Source organism: Erithacus rubecula (genome assembly GCF_903797595.1).
Source record: "Erithacus rubecula genome assembly, chromosome: 3".
Classification (NCBI taxonomy): domain Eukaryota; kingdom Metazoa; phylum Chordata; class Aves; order Passeriformes; family Muscicapidae; genus Erithacus; species Erithacus rubecula.
Genome location: NC_136689.1, coordinates 19,223,628 through 19,237,711, shown reverse-complemented (window position 1 = coordinate 19,237,711; position 14,084 = coordinate 19,223,628). Strand labels below are relative to the sequence as shown.

At 38.2% G+C, this 14,084-nt stretch overlaps 1 protein-coding gene across 5 annotated transcripts in view; it reads left to right on the top strand.

Moving 5' to 3' along the window:
* Positions 1 to 4,365, top strand: part of SLC39A12 (solute carrier family 39 member 12) — a 34,838-nt gene extending 30,473 nt beyond the window's left edge. For 4 of the 5 annotated variants that reach the window (XM_079302866.1, XM_079302868.1, XM_079302867.1 and 1 more), the window contains exon 12: positions 2,900 to 4,365. In XM_079302866.1, the coding sequence (XP_079158992.1) occupies positions 2,900 to 3,028 (129 nt within the window). In that variant the 3' untranslated portion in view covers positions 3,029 to 4,365. The remainder of the gene's footprint in view (positions 1 to 2,899) is intronic. The other variant, XM_079302864.1, reaches the window with a different exon arrangement.
* Positions 4,366 to 14,084: the final 9,719 nt, after the last annotated feature.

Below are 14,084 nucleotides of genomic sequence, written 5' to 3'. Positions count from 1 at the left end.
TGATGTGAAGGGGAAAAGAAGGGAGGGAAAGGGAAGGAATTTACTTCTCTCAATCCTTTTATTAATAAGACTCTAATCAGCCTTCTCTGCATTTTCTCAAAATTACTGCCATTGGATGGATCACCTGTTTGGCAATGTCAAATATTGCAGGGATTATTTTATTTAAAAAATTATTTATGTAGCATGGCAAAAAAACTTATTTGGGTAGTACTGCAGGCTACATACATAGATATGAATAGTTTTGTATGCTTGTATAGTGCATCTCAAGAGAAGATTATACATCTCAAGTCAAAATGAGCCATTCTTTATGGTTTTTTTCTGCTTTCTACAGAGAAATAGGTTCTATTCTCTGCTGCACTCTCATCTGCAAACAACAGTAATCAGTGCTCCTGCTGATGGTGTACAAACACTTAATAGTACAAAATGTTTGACTGTAATTTTCAGTATTTGTTTTATGAGCTTTCACATATTCATGTGCTTGTCAGAGTAGCAGTTAAAAAAACTGAGCAACCTCACTGGTTTCTGCACTGAGGAACATTGAGGGGTGTGAGTGGAGGTTTGTTGACAGAACAGCACTGTGAGACTGCCACCACAGACAAAGTAGCACAAATCTACTTCTGTGGTTAATTAAAGGTTTTTCATTTCTACAAATGGCATTGTAACTCCATTAGCATTAGGGTAGAACTAATGATTTCAGAAACTGAATAAGGAACAAAAGATAAAATCACTTATATCCATAATTTTTCACCAAGAAATTATGCAAAACTGAAGTTTTCCTTGACTAATTTAAAAATATATTCAATTTTGAAGATAAGGGAGTAGTTTTTATAGTGATTTACTGGACAGTGGCAGTGCAGCAGCCAGGCCACATGTGCCCAACTTGGTAAGAACCCTTTTTTAGCCAGTACATGCCTGAGAGCCTCTCATGCCTTCTCCCAGCAGGCTGCTTCCTATTTCTTCTTATCTTCTGTGCACTCATGATAACATGAGCTGGAGTGGTACAGAGCAGTCTCTTGATTAGCAGTACCTCTTCTGCCTCTGAAAAACTTGAAGCATTAGCAAGTGTGACAGCTTCCAGCAGCTTGGATGTGGTACTCTGTTCCCTTAATTTGTGGAGTGGTTTGCATCTGCCAGTTGAATGGGCTTATGCTTCTTAAACAACAAGATTCTCTCTGCTATTCCACACACTTTTTTGTTCAGAGAGAGTTGGGTAACCATACCTGATTTTGTGACAACAGCCATTTTATTTTAACAGATAAGCAGAGATGTCACACTAGATATGGCTATAGAAATGGTTTGCGTGTTGATTACATGCACACAGGTTAGATGGAGGGAGCAGATGTCAGCATTGGACATGGAAAGAGTACAACTTGCTAAGAATTCCTTTTGAAAACTCTCTTAGGAACCTACTGTGCATGCATGTAGCTCTTCAATTGTCACTGACAGCAATAAATAAATTGTCGCTGACAGCAATGAAAATTCAATTTTGCAGTGGGAGGAGAAAATTTTCCTGTTTGGAGAAATTTTCACTCAGGTACTGGGCAAGAGGAAAAAATATACTGATTATAAGAATAAATAAGAAAGCATGAGCATCTAGACTGGAACCCTGGGTTCAGACTGGGTCTTAATTTTAAGAGTTTTTACTTATATACACAAAAAACTGAGCATTTAAAACTGTCAGTTCAGATTTTGATTTATATCAGAACTTTGAGGTGTTTACACTTGCTTTAGATTAAAAGTTTCTGATTATCTTTAAATACTGATCCAATATAATTACATAAGTTTTCTGTAATGTAACCTATACCACTGCCCGTTGTATTGAAAATCCAGGGCATTTATATTTCTCTGCTATTTTCAGGCAAAACTTTAAAGTGAAGGCAGATTTTTCAGAACAGTTTTGTTTAGAGCACATGCCAACTTTCAGAGAAAGAAGAATGCAGAAGCAGCAGCCCCAGAGACCCCCCTCTGACAGAGGGAAGGACAAGCACACAAACACTCCCATTAACCTCCTTGGTCAGCACCACTCCAGTGTCTCCCAGTGGCTGCTGCTGTTACAGCTACTGTGAACAGCCTCCAAAATGCACAGGAACTCAGCAGTTTTATTCAAGCACAGAAAAAACACACAACCAAAACCAGAGGTCAGCACCAAACTGTTGCTCTGTATTTATTTCCAGAAGTGATGTGACAGTATTAGCAGCCACCAGTGCTTCCCCTGAACAAAGCAGAAATACTAAGAGAATTTGAGCCTGAGGAGTCACTTTTGCAAGCTGTGTTTAGATACATATTTAGTTTAAATCTTTGATAAAATACACTATTTGGAGTGAAAGGTCAATGCAAGTAGCTTGTATTAGGTTTATAAACAAGTGTTGCTTCAATACATTATTTAAAACTTATAGAGAAAAATACTTAAACATGATTTTTTCAAGCATATTTAAAAAGTCCCGTTTTCTACTTGAACATTTACAAAAATCCAAGTAAATAGGAATGTTGCCAGTTATTTCAGAAGAAGCATTATTGACTCTATATATAGTACTGAAGCAAAAAATACTACAACTAGTTTGTTCCCACAAAAGGAAATCACTAATTTTCCTAAATAAGTATTTCCTTGCACAGAGATGTATACAATTACTACAAAATATTGACAAGTTAACAAATTTACTTGTCAGTGCTAGTAAAAGAACCAAAGTGAGTAGAATTTGATTAATTTAAATATTTCTCTGTCAAGATCAGCTTTGTCAAAATGTGCAGAAAATGCTACACATTAATGCATATAGTCAGAAGCTCAGCATTTTGAAAGTTGGTTTTTTTTAAATTAAGTTTGCCTTGTTTTCCCATAACTTTTTTTTTCCCACAGATGAATGTATCTGGCTCTCATTCTGCTCTCTTATTCTTTTTTTAGCTTCCTGAAATGACTCACATTCAGACACGGCGACCCTGGTTGATGTTTCTCCTACAGAACCTTGGATTACTATTAGGCTGGCTTTGCCTCTTACTTTTGGCTGTATTTGAACAGAAAATTAAAATATAAGTTTTCTGTTGGAAATCTCAAAGTACCACTTATGACAGTGGAGAGCATTATTCACAATTTGTCATGTCTGCCATAGTGATATGTAAATTAAGTTGCTGGGATTTTATATCTGAACAGTAGATAACTATTTTACTTTATTAACTTATTGTTCAGATTTTTGTAATTATTTTTTTGTAAACATGAATGTTTAGAATTGTTTTATGTGTTACTGAGTTTACCAGATCCCATGCTCAAACTCACAGGAGCTTTTAATTAGTTTTTATTGAGACTGTTCTAGTTGAATGCTCTAAGTGATCTCTGCCAGTCTGATTGAAGAAAAGAATAAAACACTTTTATATGCAACAATTAAAATGGACTAACCATAGCTGAACAATTTGAATACAGAATGGTCTTTTGCCTTTTAGTACAAAGACTTATTTCTTTTAATCTAAAATGCATAACAAAGCTAAACTTCTAAATGGTATAAAGCAATCTCATAAAGTCAGCACTTTCTGCTTTGTCAGCATAAAGATTCTCATCAGTTGCACCTTTCTGGTCCAGTGTGTCAGGAAAAAAAAGACAAGTGTAAATGCTGAAGTTTATGATACAGAAGTTTGGGAATACTCTTTTCCAACTACAGTACAGTTTCTCATATGTGTGAAGGAACCTGTGACAGTCAAGCACCTTTTGCATTCTCTCACCTCTGGTGATTGCTTATACCAACTCCTTATGAACGATTATAAAAATATGCTTAAATTGCTTTACCCTGATTTCTCTTCAAGGCTCCTCAAATGAAGGGATTTATTGACCCAAATGTTGCTTCTGAGACATCACATTCAATAAACACTTGCCTTTCTGTCAGCAATTAGCTTAATCATAGGATATGTGATATGCATTGTGGAAAGAGCTTTTTCAATTGTCTAGAATGTGTGTAGCCTCACTGCAGTTCCTCCCATCCTGAGTGACTTTTGTGTAATTAGTCCTCTTGATTTCAAGGCAATTCTGCAGAAGTTGAAATGATTAATAAAATTTAGTTTTGCAGAACTGAGTCTAAAACAAAAATACAAATTCTGTCCTGATTCTGATGTGCTGAGCAGCTTCCAGGAGGTATTGAGCAACACTCAGCTGTGTGATTTCAGTTCTTTACATGCTTTCAATTTCTGGTGCAAGGACTTCTCCCCTTCTTATTTATACTTTTGTACGAGAACTAAATTTTATTCCTCTGATGAGCTGTGGAAATAAGGAGAGCAAGTTACAGATCAGACATGTATTCTTTATGAAGCAACTGAAGGTTTTCTTTTCTTTGTCTAAACTCTGTCTTGAAATATCTCTACATTATGACAAGACATGACTGTCTCACAATGTGTCCTGTGATTATTTGATAGCTCCTAGTGAAGGTACAATTATTCTGGGGGATAGAGAGTCTACTCTCCTACAGCAGACTGTCAGACCTGTTAGTTCTCAAAACCTTAATGGGCGCCATACTAATTTATCAAAATGCAAAGTGAAAAAAATATTGAATTTCACTGTTTATGATAGCCCACACTCATGGGCTTGTGAACCCTTAGTCAACCACTGACTAACCCTCAGGGAAAAAAATACCAAACTTAGAGAGATAATTTTAAAAGTCAACATGCATTCATTTTCAGTGCCTGTTAGTTATGAGAATCTGTAGCAAATACCCCAATGCAAATCTAGGCAAACTTAGACATACTCTCAGAAACCTTGTCCCAAACAATTTATCCAAGGTAATGCAGGAAGTCTCTATCTGACTGGGAGTGAACTGAGCTCTTTTTAAGGCCCAAAGTACAATCCTAGCTTCTTTTATTTAGTTGTGCAAATATTATGATTGCTTTTATGTTGATGAAAGGTGAGTTGAGAAGCCATGTCTAATGCTTCTGTATTCAAAGCTTAAATTTTTTTCTCGGAGCTTGTGCTTGATTTTATTAAGGTAATATTTTTAAAAAGTGGTTTCTCAGTATTTCATCTGTTTGTATTGGCACTGAGTTACTTCATGACCTTCAGCTGTGACAGTCAATTCAAGCAATAGCAGGGCATCACTGGACGTAAGCAAAATCTATTCTTGTATCAGATGCTGCAAATGAATACTGGAAACATTCATTATTTCAAAGAGGAGAGTTACCATAATTTGAATGCTTATGTATGTCTAATGTTTGCTTCCATGGAAAACAAGATTACCAATATGATCATGTTTTGATAATGTTATTGTATTCTGAAATATTTGTCTGCTACTTATTAATGTGTCTGAATGAGGGCAAGTAATTTCTAGTAGTGTGTCCTTTGAAGTTGCATAGGAGCATAGGTTTCCATCTAGATATGTTCTGTGAACTTATTGTATCCACACTTATTAAGAAAATGCCATCTTTTGGCTAAATATGCTTATTGGGCATCTTGGTCACATTTAAAAACCAAATATATTTATACAGCTTCCACCACAGGCACAGATATGTTGATCAGAAAGCCAGTTAATCTTTATTTCTGCCACAGACCTCTTTAGCTTTTGTGGTATTTGTCAGTTAATGACAAATGGTTCTAGATCATTTTGCCCTGGTGTCAAATCTTAGCACCTGAAGTCTCATCAGCATATGAAGGTTTGAATTCCTGTGGCACTTAGAACTTATCTCACTACTTAAGGATAGTGCCTCTACTGTAAATCTCTTTACATTTGTGTCTTTAAAAAGATACTGAAGGTGAAGTGTAACCACATGTAAATCAAGACCTCTGGCCTTACAGAGGGCTGGAAACTGTTCCTATAGATCAGTGAAACAGAAAGCTAAAGAAGTTTAACACCAAAGAGATTTACCTGTAAAATTCATCATTATAGTCAATGTTCTCTAAAAATTCCAAGAAAAATAATAGAATATGTTTTTGTGTCCTTACAAAAGAGAAGACTCTACACAAATTTTCTTAGGATGCATTCTCTTTTAGTTTGTTTTAAATCTACAGTCTGTTCATAGAGATTTAAAACAGATCTGTTTTTAAAGCCAGGTACATCTTCCTGTTGCTTCAAACCTAGCAGACAGAGAGCATAATATGCCAATGTTTTCATTGAGTCAAATCCTGAGTAAGGACTGCAGAACTTCATCACTTGCAGCCCTTAAATCAGGACTAGGTTTCTCTGTAAGAGGTATGCAATTACTCAAACAGATGTTATGTGCTTGATGGAGAGATTACTTGGTGAGGTTTTACAGCCAGTCAGGCAGTTCTAACTAGATAATCATAATGCTCCTTTGAAACTTTAAATACATTAATCTATAGATAAAGGAATTTTTCTGGAAGAAGCTGTTTAACATTTCTCCCTTTCATCTATTCTTAGTTTTCAGGCACTCTCAAAGTGAAATGATCTTGCTTTCCTATACAGAAAACTAGAGAGAAAAGGAAAGGTTTAAAGGATTTGTTTGCTATGGTATTTTTTCTTGGAAGTTGGATAGCAGAGGGCCTCATAAAGAATACTTCCAGTTCCAAACTACCAGCACTCCTGAGAGCTGACCTTGTACCTCTCTTTTCTGTATATGTTACACATTATCCAGTGACTCCTAAGATAAATAGTTCCTTCTTTGCAGTCAGTTATAGTAATGCCCTCAGGTTTCTGGAGCTCATCTGCATGTTTTAAATACTGCCATCTTTTACTGTATTTTAATACTGCCATTCCTTTACAGTTTTTCATTCTTTAAACATGAATGTGGCATTTTCTCCAGAGACAGAAAAATACCTTTTAAATAGAAGAAAATATAGTTTTGATATTTATCCCTGATTTGCTTTTCTATCACCCTATTGAGAAACCTATCAACCTATTGAAAGAGTGAGTGAATTATCATTGTAAGAATTTCGATTTGTATCTGTCTAATGTATGGATTAGGGCCGATACCTTATCAATGTTATTAGCTTTTTTTCTTTTACCTTTTGTCAAGCCTTTCTCTCATTTTAAAAATAAGCTGCCTTCTATTGTGAGTGTAGCTGCAGGAATGTGACTACAGAAAATACAAGCAGTAGTTGCACAATGACTTTAATCAAAACAAAAAGTCCTGCAATTTATTTTACTATGCCCACCTACATTCCCTTCTCCCCAAAAGAACAAAAAATCTGCGCACGGAGCTGTTGCTCTGGGTCACGTAGGGGAATGTAAGAAGTGCCTCTTTCCTTTTATGTCCCTGATAAGAGGAGCGAGCGCGGCGGGAGCCCCCGCACAGACCGGGGCGCACAAATCCCTGCCGAGCTCCCGCGGGCGGCAGCGCCAGCAGCGTCCCGGGGCAGGGACCGGCTCCGGGAGGGGCGGGAGGCACCGGGAGGCACCGGGAGGGACCGGGAGGCACCGGGAGGGACCGGGAGGGCTGTGCCGCTCCCCCGGCAGGGACAGGACAGGGACTGCCGAGGGGAGCCGCAGGGCGGCACTGCGGGCGGAGCGGGAGGATCCAGGGTTTCCAGCTGCCCCCTGCGGCAGCTCCTGCCGGGCACGCTGTTCGTGCCGCCTGCTTTGGAAGCGAAAGCTGCGGTGAAAGCGATCCCCCGTGAATGCGGACTCCTGCAGCACCCAGCACTCAGGGATCCCCAGGGATTCCCAGGGAGCTCCATCCATCCCCTCTACAGCCGCAGGACACCGAGTCTCTCTCTGCCCGGGGCTCTGCTCTGACATTGCCAGAGAACATTAAGCACAGGATTTCTTGGCAACCTAAATCTGCCTAGCAGCCATTTACATACTGGCCCAAGATAATGCCGACCGGCCCTAATGCGGTGCTATAGATGTGTCCATATGTGACATCGTCTTGTTCCACTGCAGCTGGCTGGGAAACCTTCCTCCTTTTCCTAGGGGCCAGAAGAACCTAATGTGACCCATCCAAGAGAGGTGACAAGAGATATGCATAGAGAAATAGACTAGCAAATTATTATGACATATTCCTCTCTTAATTTTAGATCACACCAAATTGTCCTCCAGGGGCTCTCAGGCTGCAGGGCAGGCAGCAGGACAATGCTCTGCTGAGTAGCCCAGGCTGTCCTTGTCAGGGTACAGGGTAGGTGAACAGCAGCCATAGCTCAAGCCTGACAAGTGATTCAGAATATCCCAGGTGTCCCTGTATTGCTGGTTTAGATCCACCAGCACACCCACCACCTCAGGAAAACTCTTATTAGCTTTTCTGGAAAGGACTTTCTAGTGCTTGTCCTTCCACCTGCTATGCAAATACCATAACTCAAATGATATAGGATGTTACCTGTTCTTGTCCACCACCCATGAGGATGGTTTTCGACAGGTTTTTATGTTGCCACAGTTTATTTCTTCAGAAAGGAAAATTGTTGGAGAATTAACTGAGAATCACACAAAAGATATTGTTACACACGAAGTGGTGCCAGTAATGCAACTCATTTTTGGGGAGCACAAACACAAGTAAGCCATCTTTTGATTCCACACTGAAGTGTGCTGGTGTTGTCTTGGGTGGTTTTATCATAAACCACTGGTAGAGTGCCTTAGTTTTAGGACTTCAAAGGCCTCCTACATACTCCTGTGCAAAGGCATAGTATGAGCTCTGGAGCAAGACTACACCTACTTCTTGACTGTCATCCCAATCCAGAAGGGGGTGGGTATTGAATTCAAGTTTACAACCTCATGCCAGCTGTATGCATGGTACAGTGACTCAGGAGAAGGCAGCTATAATTGTCAGCAAGTTTAGAAAGTTGTAAATGGGCAATATACATCTGGTGGTTCATTCAGCATGCCCAGGACAGCACAGCAGCACTCAGAAAACATCCACACTGCACTATAACCATGAATGCAATTATTTTCCCAGGTACTAACCACATGAGAAGTCCCATGCATGTTAAAATCATTCTGTTACACTCCAGAACATCACTGGTGATAATTTTTTGTGCACTTTGCACAACATTTCAGAGAAAAAGATAAAATGGACAATAAGGTCTCTTCTGTAATATGGCAAAATCCTGAACACAAGTGGTAACACACTGCAAATTGCACACTGATTCCTCATTGTCCTCGCATGCAAAGCCTCTCCCTTTTCACTTTGAGACAAACAGGACAAAACCTATACAGAACAGGAAAGCCAGAACAAGGAACTGTCAAAGAGAAAATGCTTTATCTGATTATAAATGTAGAAGGTGTATGGGTGTAAATGTCAAAACAAACAACAAATACATGAAGATTTACTCTCTACTCATTGCAGTGCCTTCTCACTGACAAACACAAACCCCACACAATTGTCCCAAATGTTGCTGTAAAATATTGTGACTAATAAGGCAAGTTTTAGCACTGGAAATAGTTCATACATTACAAAATAGATTACTTTTAATGACTCTTAAACTTGAGGCAAGCATTGAAAATATAATCTATATGTTCATAGGCATGTAGCTTGGAAAATACATATTCATGGTTGATGAAAACTGTGGAATTTTGTGAACAGGATATAAATTCCTTCTCAAGTAATGAGAGGGACAAAAGCTTATGAAAGTACAGGCCATTTTCTATCATTTCCTACTACCATAAAATCTAGTTTTCAAATTGTCTTTTTGTACTTGCAATTAGTAGAATATGCCACTTGTCTAGACAACAGAGTAGCTGAATATCTGATGTTTCTGGCATTATTAGGGTAGACTAAGAAAGCACATGACTATTTGTAAATTCCTTTCCAGCAAGTAATATTTTAATACACCATCAAAATTCTTAGGTTGGAGTGCACACAATTAACCCTTCATTCTTGACTATGACTCCTGCTCATGGAACTGTTTTCTAGACGTAATTAAAATGCCTTTAATTTGAGTGAAGTGGCTTTTTTTTGTTTCTCTCCCTTTCTCTCAATTTCTCCCACCAATATAATACCTGCTTGGTGTTAAGTTTCAGTTTTGGTGGAGAAGACCTGATTTTTTTAGGGACATTTAATTACTATAGTGTATGTTGGATTATGGGCAAGAGAGACTTCAAAAAGGATGGTTTGAATTCTAAGGAAGCATAAATAGAGCAAGAGGTTCCTACCTTTTTTTTTTTTTTTTGTTGGTTTGTTGCTTGAGGGTTTTTAATTTGTTAGTTTTATTTTTTTATTAGAAAGTATACTTCAGCTTTAAAAGAAAAAGGAAAAAAGAAAAGGAACAACTGAAACCCCAACAAAATATTTAAATGTCAAGGTGCAAATACAGACACTGGTATTCACCAGTTTACATTAGACTGCAAATGATCAGGTCTTCTGCACATCTACAATCACTTTTCTAAAGCTATTGCTTCCCAGCTGAGACATATTAGCTGACCTTGGCCATGTGCCTAATGTTTTGAAAATTCTCATAAAACAATTGCTAACCACTTTCATTTCTACAGCCTACTAGTATTACAGATGAAGATGCAGAAAAACAGTTTCTAATAATGGATAAATATTGGATTTAGACAGTATTAACTGAAAATTGCTGATGATTTGAAGTAGATATGTACTTGCAATACACTCTTGCACTTTGTAGCTCTGGTATGAATGTAAACTATAGGAATAACAAGAGTTGCTTTTGAGTATCTCATATTGATTTCAAGTAGGAAATATTCCATACTTTTCCCTTCAGAATTCACAACACAAAGGGTATCTCAGACATTAAAAACAAATTGCCATGTCCTGACTTTACCAAAAATTACATTTTTCTGTGTTCAGTGTGGCTATTTGAATAGTAAAAAGGCCCTTTCCTGTCTTCTGCACTTTTGTCCTCCTTATTTCAGAAATAGCCACCTTTTATAAAGAATTGCCAAGCTTGCTCCCCAGGGAAATTGGTGGCTCACATGGTAAGACGCACAAAGTTTTGGCAGGAGAGACATTTACATTCACTATTTTCATGGTAACAAAATAGCATCAGATGTCAGACTCAAGACTTTGCTCTCTAAAGCTTCTAAAATCAGTGAGACTTTGCAGCATCTAAAGAATAAACCACTTCTGAATTCCCAGGTTTTTTGTTTTCTCTCAGCAAAATTTTACAAAAATCAGTAATTTCTGCTTCATGGTGTTTTAAACAAAATACAACACGGGCTTTTGGATTCTTCATAACAAAACTCTCAGTTCTGCACAGTGCCTCTGTTACTGAGATCTACATGATAAGGAGATCATCTGAAATCCAGCTGGCAACTAGCACTGTTTCTCAAGTACTGAAAGTTCCTAGGCAGTATGCTTGATGAAAAACACATTGCATGTTCATTTATCCCCTATGTCTATTTAAAATATGAGATATAAACATCTCTACTACAGACCAACTCAAAAACCCTATATCTGGTTTACATCCTTCAGTCACCACAGGAACACTTCATTAGCTAATCCACTCTGGAACTGATTTTTGACAAAATAAAAGCAAAATCAATTTGTTTAGTTTAACTAGATCATGTAATACCCTTCCAGTAAGTCTGCAACCACAGTTCTTGCTGCCTTGTGTTATTATTTTCTGGTGACAGATAGGCTGCTACAAATACTTGTACCATAATTAATCTGCTCCAAGAAAAAAAAAAAAAAAAAAAAAAGAATAAATATTTGAAAGTAAACTTCTAAATTGCTTGGCACTGCACCTTACAGTGTGAATTGGTCCTTGCAGCTTTGAGCTCTATAAATGCAAGACAAATAAGACAAAACAATTTCCCATGCAGTGACAGAAAAGGAACAGTGTTTGATATGTCTGTGATGCCACATAATAATCATCAATAGTAATGTAACAGTTTTGGCACTAGTCTGCTTGTCTTTGCCTGTTGGCTACATCTACTCTTTTCACTCTAATTATACAGTGTTCCATACAGTGCTCCTACTTTAATGTGAGAATAATCAATCAAGCTCTCTCAGGGAAAATCTAATGAACAAGAGAGCTCCTTCATAAATGAGTTTTTTTCCATTTCTCATCTCTCTCATTATCTCATCAGCTGAATTCTCTAGAATGGTAAGGAAATTGAAAGGATTTCTACTAGAGTGCAACAGAAAGCTCAAAATATGGGAACTCCAACCAGTTCTAAGCAGCATCTCTGGTTGCTTCAAGGAACCCCTAGGGCTTGGTAAGTTTGTCAATTTGTCTATCAGTAGTCAGATACAGCAAAAGAAACTTCCTTAGCTCTGTGATCTTATCTTTGCACAAGACTTTGTAAGGGAGCACAAAGGCAGTAGGATGGGAAAAAATTGTCAATGAAAAGCCACACATATTGGCACAGAAACTACCTGCTTCTAGGTGTGGCTAATGCAAAAGGTAGCAACATTTATTAATTGTCCTGTCACTAAACACCCCTGGGAAGGGTCTGCCTCCATCTTCTGCACAACAGCACTTTAACTTCCAGTGTCCATGCTCATGGGTAGGATGCCCCAAGCCTTCTCTTCCTGAGGCTGAGCAGTCCCAGCCCTCTCAGCTTCCCCTCATGCAGCAAATGCTACAAGCCCTTAAGAATCTTTGTAAAATCTGCTGGCCTTGTATTTCCATGTGTTTCTTGTCCTGGGAAGTTCAGCACTGGGCCCAGCACTCCAGATATGTCTCATCAGGCCTGGGTAGAGAGGCAATTCTGGCAATACTGACAGACAAGCTGCACATGAGCCAGAAACCTGTCCTTACAGCACAAAAGGGCAAAAGTCTCCTTTGCAAAGCTGATTTCCAGCTTGATCCCAAACTCTACTGATGTATGGAGTTATTCCTCCCCAGGGATAGACTTGGCATTTTGACTTTTTGAACTTGATGAGATTCCTGTTTGCCAGTTTCTCCAGCCCATCAGGATCCCTCTCAATGGCAGCACAACCCCCAGTTCTGTACCACTTGCAGGTCACATTCCTTCTTTTCTTTTTCTCCAACCTACTACCTTAAATTAATTCCTGTGGAGTTCTGAAGAGAACAGAGCAGTGTCATGCCTCAGAGCTGCCAGTGAGTGTGATGTAAGCAGAGTCCTTTGGGGAGTAGGAGACAGGGATCTCAAGCTCCTCCTGACAAAAGCAACAAGGCAATATCCCCAGCCACGTTCTTCACACATTAGATATCTTGCCTAAGAATAGGGATCTGTGTTTTTCTCTCAGCCATCTCTGGAAAGGCAGTGATCATGCTTTCAGTCTGAGGATAGTTCACAAATTAGGCAATTTTGAAGCATGTCTTGGCTGAGTCCTAGAAAATTCTTAATTTCCAGGTCTTGAATCCTTGAGAGATAACACTCTGAATTGCTCAGACTGTAACAGAAGCTGAATTTAGGGAGCTTACCAATCAAATGGAGTTATTTAACAAGTTTATGTAAATCCAAAAATTATTCATCTCTAGCAGCTTTACCCTGATTTTGTCCTTTCCATCCAGTCTTATAAAGTTCCAAGGGTGTACAATATTCTCTGTCAAACTATTGCTACAGACTCTAGGCATGGGAAAAGAATGAGATGAGACAGATATTGCATAGTTATTTTATTCTAACACTCCGAGCCAGTCCACATCCCTGCAAATTAGTACAACTTATGCTGTACAAAAGCCACTAGAGCTACAGATTTATATGTTAAAAGTTTAAACAAGCAAGCATTTTTGAAAAGTAAAAGAAGTGCAAACTCTACTTACTACCATTTTCATTTCTGCCAAAGCTATGTCAATATGGGAAGTACCCAAACACCATCTCATTAATAAGCTTGTTTGAAAATTTGAAATTCAAAGAACGATGTTTTATTTTCATATGTTAACAGTTTACTTGCTATCAATAAACTCCTTCAGCTTCCTGCACTGCATAGATCTGACTGTACTTTCCACGCTTTTATTAATGCCAAAATGTGCCCATCAGATAAAGTTTTCTATTTGGATAGCACTTCTTGTCTGTCCAAAGCTGTTCATAAGTCTGGAACACAGGCTTTAAAATGCCAAGTTTGTAAGATGTCTCCTTATCTGAGTGAATGTGTCCTCAGCTAAAGCCTCTTACACTTCAGAGATTGCCTTAGGAGAAACCAGAAAGAAATTACAGGTAAATGTGAATGAACCACAATAAAAAACTGAATACATTTCAATTTTGATTTCAGGGCATTTATTTAAAAAAAAAATATAAATCACAAATCCTTTAATTAAAACAGTTTTCAGAGCCCCTAAAGAATCACTGTAGGAAACAGTTCAC